The sequence below is a fragment of the Salmo salar genome, chromosome 12 (assembly GCF_965601325.2).
Source record: "Salmo salar chromosome 12, fSalSal1, whole genome shotgun sequence".
NCBI classification, from domain to species: Eukaryota; Metazoa; Chordata; class Actinopteri; order Salmoniformes; family Salmonidae; genus Salmo; species Salmo salar.
In genome coordinates, this window is record NC_138302.1 from 1,861,140 (window position 1) to 1,880,441 (window position 19,302).

The following is a 19,302-nucleotide window of genomic DNA, read 5'->3' on the forward strand; positions in this document are numbered from 1 at the left end:
AGAGAGGAGAGAAGGGGAAGGAGAGGAGAGAAGGGGAAGAGAGGAGAGAGTGGGAAGAGAGGAGAGAGGGGGAAGAGAGGAGAGGAGGAAGAGAGGAGGAAGAGAGGAGGAAGAGAGGAGAGAAGAGAGGAGAGAAGAGAGGAGAGAAGAGAGGAAGAGAAGAAGAGAGGAGAGAAGAGAGGGGGAAGAGAGGAGAGAAGGGGAAGGAGAGAGGAGGAAGAGGGGGAAGAGAGAAGAGAGGAGAAAAGGGGAAGGAGAGAGGAGGAAGAGAGGGGGAAAAGAGAGGAGAGGAGAGAGGGGGAAGAGAGAAGAGATGTATCATTATAGAGAGTTACGGCTGAAATTACAGAGGTTCTAGAACAGACCCCTGAGGAACATCATCATAGTTTAGGACAGATGTTATCCAGTGTGTGTGTGTGTGTGTGTGTGTTGTCGTGTCTTTGGGGTACCATTACACTGAAGATATGTTTATCAATTAGCTCCCTGTAATTATTATCACGCGATTAAACTGATTCATCGTTTAATTGTAATTAACTAGGAGATCGGGGCACCAAGGAGAATATTCAGATTACAAAGCTATAATTTTCCTAATATAACTTTCCTGTACTATAATATTATATTCTATTATAGTATAGGCCGATTATCTTCTAGTTTAAATGGTGTATTTTACCTCTAGTCCAGTCTCATTCCAAACGTCGTAAATTGTTGTATCTGCACGAACCCAGTCTTTACTAAAATCATCCAAATATCAATTGTCTTAAAATCATTTATTTACCACACTAAGTAATTAACAGAAAAACATACAAACAGTAATTATCGTCACAAAGGATTGGTAGAGGAATGTGCCCTTGTGGGCTAAACAGGCAGGTCGGCCTGTTGAACAATGGGTCATAAACGGTCCGCTGAGAAGTTGCACAGAGTTCATTAATATTAACAATTGAAGGCTAACTCATTCGGGAACAATTGCAATCAATATATATTTACGCTCAGTGTGTCGTCGTGATCCTTGTTCGAGAGTTCTGTTCTGTTGGGGAGTTTTGTCCGCGTTCTCTCTCTCTCTCTCGGTTAGAATGGATCTTTCAGAGCGACATTCATTAATGTCGTCATAGAATGGTTGTTTCGTTGGTCTTCGCGTTCGATGATATAATTTACTTAGCTGCAGACTAATAATTAATATCAAAGACTTGTTCTTATTCTGTCGGTCTCAATAGTCTAAAAGTTAACCACGTGGTATGGTTCACTTTCAGTAGAGGAATTGGAAGGTAAAACCTATTAGCCATGAGTGGAGGCCTGGTCTAAAGAAATGTAAATCAGGGGGTGTTTTATAGTGCCCATCGAACAGCTTGTCAAATGACGCATGGTCCTGTATGTGTCCCTGGGGCGTGCCTATGACTGAGTTAGAGTTGGTTACAGAAATACAATTCTATCACATTACATCAGTGCATAGCATCTCAATGTCTTACAAAAGCTTTATCCTTATTAATACATTCTATACAACCATTATGATGCTATTATATAAACAGTTTTATGGTAATATGGCTAGATTGTCTCTTCTGAGTATCACAAAATTGTACCAAGCGGATCAGTTTGTAGCTGGATTTTTCACCAATCTTCCATACCTTCTCCAGAACACAAAATGTCGCTTGGCTCTCCAATTCTATGAGTTGGAAGAATTTCCTGTGTCTCTCTATGGGCCATGTGGCCAGAGACTCTCCTGGAATTTTAGAGTCTTTACGACCCTTTACACACAGGGTGGATTGGGGGGAAGGTAGGGGGTGGTTTTGCAAAAGGGAGGGGGTCAACTGTCCTCCCTGTACCAAAAGAGGCCAACGTCATGACATACCCCCCCTGGTGGTTTGGATCTTGTTTATCCTGCAAGTTACAAATCAACATAAAATCATGACCACGTGATGTTCCATTGGTAGATCATCGTTGCAGTCCTCTCTGGTGGTTGAACTTGGTAGGCTCTCTGAAAGCGGAGCCGTCCACCACAAGGATGGGCAGTTGATGTCCGGTTGGTGATCGCCGTTGCGGTCTCCTCAATTGGTGTACCTTGGTAGGTTCCCTGGAAGCTGTAAAGTACCCCAGGAAGGGCCAGGGGATGTCCTGGTTGGTGATCGCCGTTGCGGTCCCCCCCCTCTGGTGGTTTACCTTGGTAGTCTCTCTGACAGCGGGCATGCCGCCACAAGGATAGGCTGTGGGTGTCCGGATTTGGGGTCGCCGTTCCGGACCCGTCGTCCAGACTGGAAGATCTGGGCAGTAACTTAGGCAGATGTTAACAACGCACACACACTCATGAAATATATATAATTACATTAATTCCCCAATGAGCGGCGTTGTGTCACTAAGTGATGGTTGTATGGGGACTTTGTTTATGGCTCTATCACTTCCTAAGTGTCAAAGGAACTGAACCGAAAAGGAATGAAAGCATAAACAAAACAAAAACATATACAAAATATAGTTCACACAAAAAAAATCATCTAATTGGACTGTATTCTATATACGTCCAATGTTCTGGCAAAATGATTATCATGGCATTGTCTCTAATGCCATATCTAGGGTTTTCCTACTTGGTGTGTTGCTTAGGCGCTATCCTAAGTTGATAACTATATGATAAGTCTACAGCTGTAATGCACTAGTTTTGGGCAGTCTACAGGTATGACCTATGGACTTCTGGGAAGAAAACTGGTGAGTGCTGTAGAGTCAAAGGCCTAGAAGTAAATGTTCAACTTTACTAAGGCTGGTATATTGCTTGGGCCCTTAAGTGGTCCTAGCATAAATCCTAATTGGATGTTCCGTTGTGCATGTGCGTTTATGCTTACACAAGCGCTCATGTCAAGGGAAGAAAACCAAGTATCCGGGCAGATTACAACTTGTTCAGAATGAGTCTGACGTAGTCAGGTAATTTTCAGGTCAATGCCTGGAGGTCAGTCAGAATTGGTGTCAAGGGAGTCTGTAGTAGTTTTTCTACAAGTCACTGTTTCTTCCACTTTTGTAGTGGCGATAGGTATAAAGTCTATTTCATAGCTATGTTATCCACGGAGGAGCTAACCTCACGACGGAAGTACTCTTTAACCTGTTGGGGCTAGGGGGCAGTATTTTCACAGCTGGATAAAAAAACGTACCCGATTTAATCTGGTTACTAATCCTACCCAGTAACTAGAATATGCATATACGTATTATATATGGATAGAAAACACCCTAAAGTTTCTAAAACTGTTTGAATGGTGTCTGTGAGTATAACAGAACTCATTTGGCAGGCAAAACCCTGAGACATTTTCTGACAGGAAGTGGATACCTGATGTGTTGAATGACCTTTAAGCCTATGCCATTGAAACACACAGGGGTTGATTAATGTTTTGGCACTTCCTATTGCTTCCACTAGATGTCACCAGCCTTTACAAAGTGTTTTGAGTCTTTTACTGTGAGATCTGACCGAACAAGAGCCATGGAACGGTGATGGCCGATTAGACTCTGGCGCGCGAGTTCATGTTGGGTACCCTCGTTCCAATACGTTATAAAAGAGAATGCATTCGTCCACCTTGAATATTATTCATGTTCTGGTTAAAAAAGGCACTAATGATTTATGCTATACAACGTTTGACATGTTTGAACGAACGTAAATATATTTTTTCCCCTCGTTCATGACGAGAAGTCCGGCTGGCTTAGATCATGTGCTAACAACACGGAGCTTTTTGGACATAAATGATGAGCTTTTTTGAACAAAACTACATTCGTTATGGACCTGGGATTCCTGGAAGTGACATCTGATGAAGAGAATCAAAGGTAATGGATTATTTACATAGTATTTTCGATTTTAGATCTCTCCAACATGGCCGTTTGTCTGTATAGCAAAGCGCATTTTTCTGGGCGCAGTGCTCAGATTAGTGCAAAGTGTGATTTCCCAGTAAGGTTATTTTTAAATCTGGCAAGTTGATTGCGTTCAAGAGATGTAAATCTATAATTCTTTAAATGACAATATAATATTTTACCAATGTTTTCTAATTTTAATTATTTAATTTGTGGTGCTGACTTGACTGCCGGTTATTGGAGGGAAACGATTTCCTGAACATCAACGCCATAGTAAACCGCTGTTTTTGGATATAAATATGAACTTGATAGAACTAAAAATGCATTTATTGTCTAACATAATGTCCTAGGAGTGTCATCTGATGGAGATTGTAAAAGGTTAGTGCATCATTTTAGCTGGTTTTCTGCTTTTGGTGACGCCTGTCTTTGAATTGACAAAACATTACACACAGCTATTGTCAATGTACTCTCCTAACATAATCTAACTTTATGCTTTCGCCGTAAAACCTTTTTGAAATCGGACAACGTGGTTAGATTAAGGAGATGTTTATCTTTCAAAGGGTGTAAGATAGTTGTATGTTTGAAAAATTAGAATTTTGACATTTATTTGGTTTCAAATTTGCCGCTCTTGAAATGCACCTGCTGTTGATAGGGTGCACCACGGGTGGCACGCTAGCGTCCCACATAGCCCCAAGAAGTTAAGTATTGGACCAGTCCTACGTGGTGTGATCATGGTTCATGACTTCTAATAATTTTCCTCCTGAATGGAGGATCCTATTTATTAGTGACGTGTGTTAACCATTGGAAGAGTGCACTGGAGATTCCCCTCCACGTGTTGCACTCTGAGTGACTCCTATGTCGCTGTTGTCAATGGTAATTTGATTGGAAGTCTCTAACCTTCTTACTGATTGTAGCTGGACTGACTGTTGCTGGTATTGGTACTGGTACTCAAGGGGACCAGTTATCCTACCGATTTATTCTGAAATATTATCTACCGGAACACATGATTGGAGCATTTTACTAGTTGTATTGTAGTTGAACCTACGCATGACAAAGAATGATTATTGTTGCCATTTGTTTTGGAGGTGGACAAGTCCACTGGACTTCCTTTACGACCAGTGTGGTACACCTCAGTACAATCTTAGATGTCTTCTAAGATAATCCCCGTCTAGGGGCCTGTCTGCTCCTCACTGTTCTCATAGGAGAGTTTACAACTAGATTTGATTTATGCTCTGGCGGCCTCATACGGTGTTGTCTGTAGTCTTGACCCCCCCACCGGCCTCGATGAGGCTCATCATGGGTCTGGGCTACTATTCCCCCCCTTTGTGCCTCGGGACCCCCCCACCAGCGGGTGGTGTTGGGTCAACTGTCCTCCCTGTACCAAAAGAGGCCAACGTCATGACAGTGTGTGTGTGTGTGTGTGTGTGTGTGTGTGTGTGTGTGTGTGTGTGTGTGTGTGTGTGTGTGTGTGTGTGTGTGTGTGTGTGTGTGTGTACCTCGTACTGGCTGTGGGGGTAGTTGATGCGGGGGACGTGTGTGTGAGCAAACAGGAAGTGGAAAGCAACGGGGAGGAAGGGCTGGTATCGCAGCAGAGAGAAGTTTTGTCCTTGCAGCATGGCCTGGGTCAACCCGTCTGAGAAGCCCAGCCAATCCAGAGCATCACACACTCCGCCAAGACTGGGGTCCTTCACACGCATAGACAGGAAGTTATCATAGAGACCCTGGGAACAGAGAGAGAGACGGACAGAGAAGGAGGGAGAGAGACAGAAGGAGAGAGAGAGAGATCGAGATGGAGGGAGAGAGAGAGAGACAGATGAGAGAGAGATCGAGAAGGAAGGAGGGAGAGATAGAGAGGGAGGGAGAGAGAGATTGAGGAGGGAGGAGAGAGAGAGAGATTGAGGAGGGAGTGAGAGACAGATTAATTAGAGGTCAGGTCCCAATAGCAACATGTTCTCTGATTAGATTTCTCCATTTAAAAAGTTATCTGGAACACATCCACCAGGATATACATTCTCCAGAATACATCTCATCCACATAGAGACAGATGGAGGAGGAGGGAGACAGAGAGACATAAAGAGAGAGAGAGAGAGAGAGAGAGGGGGAGGGAGACAGACAGAGAGACAGAGAGAGGAGGGAGGAGGGAGACAGAGAGAGACAGAGGGAGAGAGGGGGAGGGAGACAGAAAGAGGGAGAGAGACAGAGGGAGAGAGACAGAGGGAGAGAGAGAGACAGAGACAGAGCGGGAGGAGGAGGGAGACAGAGAGAGACAGAGAGAGGAGGAGGGAGACAGAGAGGGAGAGAGACAGAGAGGGAGAGAGAGAGGGAGAGAGACAGAGAGGGAGAGAGAGAGAGACAGAGAGAGGAGGAGGGAGAGAGAGAGGAGAGAGAGAGAGAGAGAGGGAGGAAAGAGCGAGAGAGACAGAGAGAGAGAGACATTAATCAGAGGTTAGATTCCAATAGACAGTCGTGGCCAAAAGTTGAGAATGACACAAATATACATTTTTCACAAAGTTGGTATGACTGTAAACACTGATAAAGTATCATATACATCATGTTGGTATGACTGTAAACACTGATAAAGTATCATATACATCATGTTGGTATGACTGTAAACATGTCACGGCTGTCTAGGACCAGTGGAGATGTGGAATCAGGAGCAGGAGACAGAGGGCCGGAGCAACTGTGTTTTAATAATAATAGTAACACGCAATAGCCGTAGGGCACCAGGCGCGTGGCGAAGTCTGCCAGGGGGAAACACCTTCCCAAAATAAGCGCACTGGAAAAAAAAGCGCACGGGGCGCAGCCCGGCAATATAATAGACAATAACAGTTTACAATCGCAACTGTCCTGAGTGGACAATAAACAATCCCGCACGAGAACCCCAACTGAAAATACACACTAAATAACCCCCCACTAATGACAAACACAAAACAGGTGCGAGATAGATAGACAAAACCAAAAGACACAGAAACAACGATCGGTGGCAGCTAATAGGCCGGCGACGACGACCGCCGAGCGCCGCCCGATCGAGGAGGGGCGCCACCTTCGTTAGATACTGTGACAAAACACTGATAAAGTATCATAAACATCATGTTGGTATGACTGTAAACACTGATAAAGTATCATCTACATCATGTTGGTATGACTGTAAACACTGATAAAGTATCATAAACATCATGTTGGTATGACTGTAAACACTGATAAAGTATCATAAACATCATTTTGGTATGACTGTAAACACTGATAAAGTATCATAAACATCATGTTGGTATGACTGTAAACACTGATAAAGTATCATAAACATCATGTTGGTATGACTGTAAACACTGATAAAGTATCATATACATCATGTTGGTATGACTGTAAACGGGATTGGTTGGACAACAACCAGTGAGAGAACAAAATAATCTCAAAATTAAAAATTCAAGTATTATACGGCATTTTAAAGATACTCAACTCGTTAATCTAATCACATTGTCTTATTTCAAAAAGGCTTTACGGTGAAAGAAAAACATTAGATTATTTTAGCATCTCAGCAACAACAACAAAAAAAGCCGTTTTCCAAGCACGATAGCCATCACAAAACCATACAGCTAAAATTAAGCACTAACCTTTGACAATCTTCATCAGATGACACTCCTAGGACATCATGTTAGACAATACATGCATTTTTGTTCTATCAAGTTTATATTTATATAAAAAAAAAAACATTTTTACATTGGTGCGTGACGTTCAGAAAATGTTTTCTCCCCATAACCTCCGGTGAAAAGGCACATTTAATTTACGGAAGAACTCATAAAACATTGAAAAAAATGTTATAACAATTATTTAAAGAATTAGAGATAATCTACTCCTTTATGCAACCACTTTGTCAGATTTCAAAATAACGTTACGGAAAAAGCAACATTGTTCAATATTCTGAGTACAATACTTAGCCTTCAATGCTAAGCTATACAGTTAGCCTACAACCACTGCGTCGACAAATCTCTACTTACCTTTTGCTGATCTTCGGTGGAATGCACTTGGATGGGCTCCCACTTCCACAACAAATGTTCATTTGTTCTGCAAAAGTCCATCATTTATGTCCAAAATACGTCAGTTTTGTTGACCCGTCCAGAACTACATGTTACCATGCCAATGTGGCGTGGACGCAAATCCGTAGACGAAATGGCCAAAAAGTTCCATTACCGTTTGTAGAAACACGTCAAACGATGTTTCCAATCAATCCTTTAGGGTATTTTTTAACGTAAAATGGGGATAATTTAACAACCGGGCTGTAGGTATTCAGTCATACAAGAACAAATAAAAACAACAGCTAAGTCCCGTGGATGCGCGTCATAAGACACCTGTTCTCTGATTGGCCAGGGATTGAACGAGACAGAATTTTCTGCCCGGTAACAGATGACGGATGAAAAGCAGTTCCTAAAGATTGTTGACAGCCAATGGAAGAGTCAGGATTTACGTTGCACTTACCATGTCATTGAAGTTTTTTCAAGGGATTCAAAAGAAAAACCACATTTCGAATTTCTCCCACTTCCTGACTCAATTTTTTCTCATGTTTTTTTGCCTGCCATATGAGTTCTGTTATACTCACAGACACCATTCAAACAGTTTTAGAAACTTCAGAGTGTTTTCTATCCAAATCTATTAATAATATGCATATTCTATTTTCTGGGCCAGAGTAGTAACCTGTTTAAATTGGGTACGTTTTTCATCCGGACGTGAAAATACTGCCCCTATCCCCTAGAGGTTAATGGTGTGTATTAGACTCTGAAACCAGGTTAATGACAGATGGTGTGTACTAGACTCTGAAACCAGGTTAATGTTGTGTATTAGACTCTGAAACCAGGTTAATGACAGATGGTGTGTATTAGACTCTGAAACCAGGTTAATAACAGATGGTGTGTATTAGACTCTGAAACCAGGTTTTTGACATATGGTGTGTATTAGACTCTGAAACCAGGTTAATGGTGTGTATTAGACTCTGAAACCAGGTTAATGTTGTGTATTAGACTCTGAAACAAGGTTAATGGTGTGTATTAGACACTGAAACCAGGTTAATGTCAGGTGGTGTGTATTAGACTCTGAAACCTGGTTAATGGTGTGTATTAGACTCTGAAACCAGGTTAATGACAGATGGTGTGTATTAGACTCTGAAACCAGGTTAATGACAGATGGTGTGTACTAGACTCTGAAACCAGGTTAACAACAGATGGTGTGTATTAGGCTCTGAAACCAGGTTAATGACAGATGGTGTGTATTAGACTCTGAAACCAGGTTAATGGTGTGTATTAGACTCTGAAACCAGGTTAATGACAGATGGTGTGTATTAGACTCTGAAACCAGGTTAATGACAGATGGTGTGTATTAGACTTCGAAACCAGGTTAATGACAGATGGTGTGTATTGGACTCTGAAACCAGGTTAATGACAGATGGTGTGTATTAGACTCTGAAACCAGGTTAATGGTGTGTATTAGACTCTGAAACCAGGTTAATAACAGATGCAATATATTAGACTCTGAAACCAGGTTAATGACAGATGCTGTGTATTAGACTCTGAAACCAGGTTAATGACAGATGGTGTGTATTAGACTCTGAAACCAGGTTAATGACAGATGGTGTGTATTACACTCTGAAACCAGGTTAATGGTGTGTATTAGACTCTGAAACCAGGTTAATGACAGGTGGTGTGTATTAAACTCTGAAACCAGGTTAACCTGTTATGGCTAGGGGGCAGTATTTTCACGGCTGGATAAAAAACGTACCCGATTTAATCTGGTTACTACTCCTGCCCAGTAACTAGAATATGCATATAATTATTGGCTTTGGATAGAAAACACCCTAAAGTTTCTAAAACTGTTTGAATGGTGTCTGTGAGTATAACAGAACTCATATGGCAGGCAAAAACCTGAGAAGATTTCATGCAGGAAGTGGCCTGTCTGACAAGGTGTCGTTCTTCTTGTCTCTGTTTATTGAAGAGTGAGGATCTTAGCTGTCCCGTGACACTTCCTACGGCTGCCATAGGTTCTCAGAAGGCGGCAAATAGCTGAATCGTGGCTTTGCAGGCTCTGGCTGAAACAAAGTAGCGCGTTTGGGTAGTGGCTGGTTACAGTACTGTGAGACTCAGGCTCGTGCCCGCGTTGACCGAAAGCTTTGTTTTATTTCCTCTGTTTAGCTAAATGGACATTCCCGGTCGGAATATTATCGCTTTTTTACGAGGAAAATGGCATAAAAATGGATTTTAAACAGCGGTTGACATGCTTCGAAGTACGGTAATGGAATATTTCGATTTTTTTTGTCACGAATTGCGCCATTGCGCGCGACCCTTCTTTACCATTCGGATAGTGTCTGGGACGCACGAACAAAACGCCGCTATTTGGATATAACGATGGATTATTTTTGACCAAACCCACATTTGTTATTGAAGTAGCAGTCCTGGGAGTGCATTCTGACGAAGACAACAAAAGGTAATCTAACTTTTATAATAGTAAATCTGATATTGGTGAGTGCTAAACTTGCCGGGTGTCTAAATAGCTAGCCCGTGATGCCTGGGCTATGTACTTAGAATATTGCAAAATGTGCTTTCACCAAAAAGCTATTTTAAAATCGGACATATCGAGTGCATAGAGGAGTTCTGTATCTATAATTCTTAAAATAATTGTTATGCTTTTTGTGAACGTTTATCGTGAGTAATTTAGTAAATTGTTAGCAAATTCCCCGGAAGTTTGCGGGGGTTATGCTAGTTCTGAACGTCACATGCTAATGTAAAAAGCTGTTTTTTGATATAAATATGAACTTGATTGAACAAAACATGCATGTATTGTATAACACAATGTCCTAGGGTTGTCATCTGATGAAGATCATCAAAGGTTAGTGCTGCATTTAGCTGTCTTCTGGGTTTTTGTGACATTATATGCTAGCTTGAAAAATGGGTGTCTGATTATTTCTGGCTGGGTACTCTGCTGACATAATCTAATGTTTTGCTTTCGTTGTAAAGCCTTTTTGAAATCGGACAGTGTGGTTAGATTAACGAGAGTCTTGTCTTTAAATAGCTGTAAAATAGTCATATGTTTGAGAAATTGAAGTAATAGGATTTTTAAGGTATTTGAAAATCGCTCCACTGGATTACACTAGCTGTTGCGTAGGTGGGATGAATTCGTCCCGCCTAGCCCAGAGAGGTTAATGGTGTGTATTAGACTCTGAAACCAGGTTACGGGGCAGTCTGGGGGATGATATTACTGTCTCAGTCCCTGGGGGGGAGACACGGGGCAGTCTGGGGGCTGATATTACTGTCTCAGTCCCCGGGGGGGAGACACGGGGCAGTCTGGGGGCTGATATTACTGTCTCAGTCCCCGGGGGGGGGAGACACGGGGCAGTCTGGGGGCTGATATTACTGTCTCAGTCCCCGGGGGGGAGACACGGGGCAGTCTGGGGGCTGATATTACTGTCTCAGTCCCCGGGGGGGGGAGACACGGGGCAGTCTGGGGGCTGATATTACTGTCTCAGTCCCCGGGGGGGAGACACGGGGCAGTCAGGGGGCTGATATTACTGTCTCAGTCCCCGGGGGGGAGACACGGGGCAGTCTGGGGGCTGATATCACTGTCTCAGTCCCCGGGGGGGAGACACGGGGCAGTCTGGGGGCTGATATTACTGTCTCAGTCCCCGGGGTGGAGACACGGGGCAGTCTGGGGGCTGATATTACTGTCTCAGTCCCCGGGGGGGAGACACGGGGCAGTCGGAACCACCCATGGGGACGGCGGTTGGCAACAGTGACGTGTGGTTCCGTTTCAACGAGGGCGTGTCCAACGCCGTGCGATGCAACGTCTACATCAGAGAACTGCTATAACACACACACACACACACCGTACACACACACACACACCGTACACACACACACACACACACACACACACACACCGTACACACACACCGTACACACACACACACACACACACACACAGTACACACACACACACACCGTACACACACACACCGTACACACACACACACACACACACACACACACACACACACACACACACACACACACACACACACACACACACACACACACACACACACACACTGTACACACACACACCGTACACAAACACACTTACCGTACACACACACGTTAGAGTGTTAGTATGTAAATAGCCAAGAGTCAATCTGTCAAACCACCTCTTTATTATGTTTGATTGACAATGGAAAAAGCCTATAAAAACATTTGTATTCTGATTGACAGTGGGGGGAAAACGCCAATAAAAAGTGTGATTTTAGTTAACAACAAACTTCTATCTGTTTCTTTTAACAAAGGAAGGGAGCTACTTTCAATGCAGGACATGCTGCTCACAGGAAGGAAGGGGACTACTTTCAATGCAGGACATGCTGCTCACAGGAAGGAAGGGGACTACTTTCAATGCAGGACATGCTGCTCACAGGAAGGAAGGGAGCTACATCCAATGCAGGACATGCTGCTCACAGGAAGGAAGGGGAGTACTTTCAATGCAGGACATTCTGCTCACAGGAAGGAAGGGGACTACTTTCAATGCAAGACATGCTGCTCACGGGAAGGAAGGGAGCTACTTTCAATGCAGGACATGCTGCTCACAGGAAGGAAGGGGGCAACTTTCAATGCAGGACATGCTGCTCACAGGAAGGAAGGGGACTACTTTCAATGCAGGACATTCTGCTCACAGGAAGGAAGGGGACTATTTTCAACTAAAACCATAGACATGGATGTACAAATAAATAGGACGGGATAACTTGGTGTGTGTGTGTGTGTATCCGTGTGTGCGTCCGTTAGAGGATCACACATTTGCCTTTCTCCACCCAGGGGTTGGCCCTCATCAGCTCTGGGTTCAGGAACGGGTCGTCACACACACACCCCTCGATCCATTTCACCAGCCTGCCGAGAGAACACACACACACACACAAACACACACACACACACCCCGTTAGACCACACCCCGTTAGACCAAACCCCTGTTAGACCACACCCCTGTTAGACCACACCCCTCGATCCACTGGGATTCAATCCGATCTCAGGTTGAGGTTGTAGGTGTTATTTTAAAGGTTCTGATTGGGCCGACAGCGTTTACCGTGAATAGGATCTCCCCAAACGCGGAAACATTTGCCTTTAAAAACCCACGATGGGTTTGAATCCCAGACGTAGACAAGGTTGCTATATTGAATCCCGGACTTAGACAAGGTTGCTAGTTTGAATCCCGGACTAAGACAAGGTTGCTAGATTGAATCCCGGACTTAGACAAGGTTGCTAGTTTGAATCCTAGACGTAGACAAGGTTGCTAGATTGAATCCCAGACTTAGACAAAGGTTGCTAGATTGAATGCCGGACGTCGACAAGGTTGCTAGTTTGAATCCCGGACGTAGACAAGGTTGCTAGATTGAATCCCGGACGTCGACAAGGTTGCTAGTTTGAATCCCGGGAGTAGACAAGGTTGCTAGGTTGAATCCTAGACTTCGACAAGGTTGCTAGATTGAATCCCAGACTTCGACAAGGTTGCTAGTTTGAATCCCGGGCGTCGACAAGATTGCTAGATTGAATCCCGGGCGTCGACAAGGTTGCTAGATTGAATCCCGGAATTCGACAAGGTTGCTAGATTGAATCACGGACTTAGACAAGGTTGCTAGATTGAATCCCGGACGTCGACAAGGTTGCTAGATTGAATCCCGGACGTCGACAAGGTTGCTAGATTGAATGCCGGACGTCGACAAGGTTGCTAGTTTGAATCCTAGACGTAGACAAGGTTGCTAGATTGAATCCCGGCCGTCGACAAGGTTGCTAGTTTGAATCCCAGACGTAGACAAGGTTGCTAGATTGAATCCCAGACTTAGACAAAGGTTGCTAGATTGAATGCTGGACGTCGACAAGGTTGCTAGTTTGAATCCCGGACGTCGACAAGGTTGCTAGATTGAATGCCGGACGTCGACAAGGTTGCTAGTTTGAATCCCGGACGTCGACAAGGTTGCTAGTTTGAATCCCGGGCGTAGACAAGGTTTCTAGTTTTAATCCTAGACGTAGACAAGGTTGCTAGATTGAATCCCAGACGTAGACAAGGTTGCTAGATTGAATCCCAGACTTAGACAAGGTTGCTAGATTGAATCCCGGACTTCGAAAAAGTTGCTAGATTGAATCCCGGACTTCGACAAGGTTGCTAGTTTGAATCCCGGGCGTCGACAAGATTGCTAGATTGAATCCCGGGCGTCGACAAGGTTGCTAGATTGAATCCCGGAATTCGACAAGGTTGCTAGATTGAATCCCGGACTTAGATAAGGTTGCTAGATTGAATCCCGGGCGTCGACAAGGTTGCTAGATTGAATCCCGGGCGTCGACAAGGTTGCTAGATTGAATCCCAGACTTAGACAAGGTTGCTAGATTGAATCCCGGGTGGCGACAAGGTTGCTAGATTGAATCCCGGGCGTCGACAAGGTTGCTAGATTGAATCCCGGAATTCGACAAGGTTGCATCCCGGACTTAGACAAGGTTGCTAGATTGAATCCCGGGCGTCGACAAGGTTGCTAGATTGAATCCCGGGCGTCGACAAGGTTGCTAGATTGAATCCCGGACTTCGACAAGGTTGCTAGATTGAATCCCGGACTTCGACAAGGTTGCTAGTTTGAATCCCGGGCATCGACAAGGTTGCTAGATTGAATCCCGGGCGTCGACAAGGTTGCTAGATTGAATCCCGGGCGTCGACAAGGTTGCTAGATTGAATCCCAGACTTAGACAAGGTTGCTAGATTGAATCCCGGACTTAGACAAGGTTGCTAGATTGAATCCCGGACTTAGACAAGGTTGCTAGTTTGAAACCTAGATGAGACTTTTGTTTTTACAACCTGACCCAACAATCCGATCTATTCACATTTCAATGTTTCTGACCGAACAGCTTTAAATATGTCAACCAAATTGCAACAGCCTAGTGGTTAGAGCACCGGGCCGGTCAACGAAAGGTCGCTGGTTTGAATACCGGAGCGGAACAAGCTGAACAATCTGTTGATGTGACCTTGAGCAAGGCATTTAAACCCACAATGATTTCCAGGGAGGGACATATTACTATGGCTGGCCATTTAAACCAACACATTACACTGCACCTATCACACTACTATGGCTGACCCTGTAAAACAACACCTGTCATAATACAGGGGTAGAGACCAGAGGGACACTGGGGGTAGAGACCAAAAGGACACTGGGGGTAGAGACCAGAAGGATACTGGGGTAGAGACCAGAAGGATACTGGGGGTAGAGACCAGAAGGACACTGGGGTAGAGACCAGAAGGATACTGGGGGTAGAGACCAGAAGGACACTGGGGTAGAGACCAGAAGGACACTGGGGGTAGAGACCAGAAGGACACTGGAGGTAGAGACCAGAAGGACACTGGGGGTAGAGACCAGAAGGACACTGGGGGTACAGAACAGAAGGCCACTGGGGGTAGAGACCAGAAGGACACTGGGGGTAGAGACCAGAAGGACACTGGGGGTAGAGACCAGAAGGACACTGGGGGTAGAGACCAGAAGCACACTGGGGGTAGAGACCAGAAGGACACTGGGGGTAGAGACCAGAGGGACACTGGGGTAGAGACCAGAAGGACACAACCTACTCAGTAACAGTGATGGATGATTTCTCTCTGTTGATGGCCAGCTGGTACTGAAGACTCTCCACCTCTCTCTTCATCTGGGGAAGGTCCAGGTCCTCCATCTGCTCCCATGACATAATACACACATTACATAATACACACGTTACATAATACACACATCACATTATACACATATTACATTATACACACATTACATAATACACACGTTACATAATACACACGTTACATAATACACACGTTACATTATACACACATAACATAATACACACGTTACATAATACACACGTTACATAATACACACGTTACATTATACACTCATTACATTATACACACGTTACATAATACACACATTACATAATACACACGTTACATAATACACACGTTACATTATACACACATTACATAATACACACGTTACATAATACACACATTACATAATACACACGTTACATAATACACACGTTACATTATACACACATTACAGAATACACACGTTACATAATACACACGTTACATAATACACACATTACATTATACACACATTACATAATTCACATATTACATAATTCACACATTACATAATTCACACATTACGTTATACACATGTTACATTATACACATGTTACATTATACACACGTTACATAATACACACATTACATAATACACATGTTACATTATTCACACATTACATAATACACACATTACATAATACACACATTACATAATACACACATTACATAATACACACATTACATAATACACACATTACATAATACACACGTTACATAATACACACGTTACACTATACACACATTACAGAATACACACATTACATAATACACATGTTACATTATTCACACGTTACATAATACACCCGTTTCATAATACACACATTACATTATACACACGTTACATAATACACACATTATTGTGACATATCAAATACCAGACATATCTATACAGTCTACACTCTGCTACCAGACATATCTATACAGACTACACTCTGCTACCAGACATATCTATACAGACTACACTCTGCTACCAGACATATCTATACAGTCTACACTCTGCTACCAGACATATCTATACAGACTACACTCTGCTACCAGACATATCTATACAGACTACACTCTGCTACCAGTCTACACTCTGCTACCAGACATATCTATACAGTCTACACTCTGCTACCAGACATATCTATACAGTCTACACTCTGCTACCAGACATATCTATACAGACTTCACCCTGCTACCAGACATATCTATACAGACTACACCCTGCTACCAGACATATCTATACAGTCTACACTCTGCTACCAGACATATCTATACAGTCTACACTCTGCTACCAGACATATCTATACAGACTACACTCTGCTACCAGACATATCTATACAGTCTCCACTCTGCTACCAGTCTACACTCTGCTACCAGACATATCTATACAGTCTACACTCTGCTACCAGACATATCTATACAGTCTACACTCTGCTACCAGACATATCTATACAGTCTACACTCTGCTACCAGACATATCTATACAGTCTACACTCTGCTACCAGTCTCCACTCTGCTACCAGACATATCTATACAGTCTCCACTCTGCTACCAGTCTACACTCTGCTACCAGACATATCTATACAGACAAAACTCTGCTACCAGACATATCTATACAGTCTACACTCTGCTACCAGACATATCAATACAGACTACACTCTGCTACCAGTCTACACTCTGCTACCAGACATATCTATACAGACTACACTCTGCTACCAGACATATCTATACAGTCTCCACTCTGCTACCAGTCTACACTCTGCTACCAGACATATCTATACAGTCTACACTCTGCTACCAGACATATCTATACAGTCTACACTCTGCTACCAGACATATCTATACAGTCTACACTCTGCTACCAGTCTCCACTCTGCTACCAGACATATCTATACAGTCTCCACTCTGCTACCAGTCTACACTCTGCTACCAGACATATCTATACAGACAAAACTCTGCTACCAGACATATCAATACAGACTACACTCTGCTACCAGTCTACACTCTGCTACCAGACATATCTATACAGTCTACACTCTGCTACCAGACATATCTATACAGACTACACTCTGCTACCAGACATATCTATACAGACTACACTCTGCTACCAGACATATCTATACAGTCTCCACTCTGCTAACAGACATATCTATACAGACTACACTCTGCTACCAGACATATCTATACAGACTACACTCTGCTACCAGACATATCTATACAGTCTACACTCTGCTACCAGACATATCTATACAGACTACACCCTGCTACCAGACATATCTATACAGACTACACTCTGCTACCAGACATATCTATACAGTCTACACTCTGCTACCAGACATATCTATACAGACTACACCCTGCTACCAGACATATCTATACAGACTACACTCTGCTACCAGACATATCTATACAGTCTACACTCTGCTACCAGACATATATATACAGACTACACTCTGCTACCAGACACATCTATACAGTCTACACTCTGCTACCAGACATATCTATACAGACTACACCCTGCTACCAGACATATCTATACAGTCTACACTCTGCTACCAGTCATATCAATACAGTCTCCTATATGACCAGAACGTACGTACGTGTGTGTGTGTGTGTGGGTGTGTTTGTGTGTGTGTGTGTGTGTGTGTGTGTGTGTGTGTGTGTGTGTGTGTGTGTGTGTGTGTGTGTGTGTGTGGGTGTGTGGTGTGTGTGTGTGTGTGTGTGTGTGTGTGTGTGTGACTGATGAAACTGGGTCATGTGCCTTTATTTAGGTAATTTATTTAGGTAATTTAGCTGAGCAACAGTAACAGATATATTATATATATTATTATATTATTATATATAACAGATATATATTATATTATATTATTACATATTACAGATCTTTTTTTCTAATCTGCCCTATTTTTTATTATTAAATAAGCCGATAATCTCATCCTGCCCGGAAAAATAAAAACACATTATCTCGATCAAACAAACAGAGACACCACACCGTTAAACCCTGAGTGTTTATCTAGAGAATAGAAACGGCATCTATATCCAGAGATGTTATTATGCTTATATAATACACGTTATTAAACGGTATAAACGTTACCCGGTGCTCTATTAGCCTTAATGATGTAGACGGTATAAACGTTACCCGGTGCTCTATTAGCCTTAATGATGTAGACGGTATAAACGTTACCCGGTGCTCTATTAGCCTTAATGATGTAGACGGTATAAACGTTACCCGGTGCTCTATTAGCCTTAATGATGTAGATGGTATAAACGTTACCCGGTGCTCTATTAGCCTTAATGATGTAGACGGTATAAACGTTACCCGGTGCTCTATTACCCTTAATGATGTAGACGGTATAAACGTTACCCGGTGCTCTATTAGCCTTAATGATGTAGACGGTATAAACGTTACCCGGTGCTCTATTAGCCTTAATGATGTAGACGGTATAAACGTTACCCGGTGCTCTATTAGCCTTAATGATGTAGACGGTATAAACGTTACCCGGTGCTCTATTAGCCTTAATGATGTAGACTGTATGGACGTTACCCGGTGCTCTATTAGCCTTAATGATGTAGACGGTATAAACATTACCCGGGGGCTCTATTAGCCTTAATGATGTAGAAGGTATAAACGTAACCCGGTGCTCTATTAGCCTTAATGATGTAGACGGTATAAACGTTACCCGGTGCTCTATTAGCCTTAATAATGATGTAGACGGTATAAACGTTACCCGGTGCTCTATTAGCCTTAATGATGTAGACGGTATAAATGTTACCCGGTGCTCTATTAGCCTTAATGATGTAGACGGTATAAACGTA

The 19,302-nt window shown here is 43.2% G+C and overlaps 1 protein-coding gene across 1 annotated transcript in view; it reads right to left on the reverse strand.

Moving 5' to 3' along the window:
* Window positions 1-11,981: 11,981 nt before the first annotated feature.
* LOC106591949 (guanine nucleotide-binding protein G(I)/G(S)/G(O) subunit gamma-13) overlaps window positions 11,982-19,302 on the reverse strand; it is a 66,884-nt gene continuing 59,563 nt past the window's right edge. The window contains exons 2-3 of the mRNA XM_045690476.2: window positions 15,433-15,530; window positions 11,982-12,719 (exon numbers count right to left, since the gene is read on the reverse strand). Coding sequence (XP_045546432.1) covers window positions 12,614-12,719; window positions 15,433-15,530 — 204 coding nt within the window. The 3' untranslated portion in view covers window positions 11,982-12,613. The remainder of the gene's footprint in view (window positions 12,720-15,432; window positions 15,531-19,302) is intronic.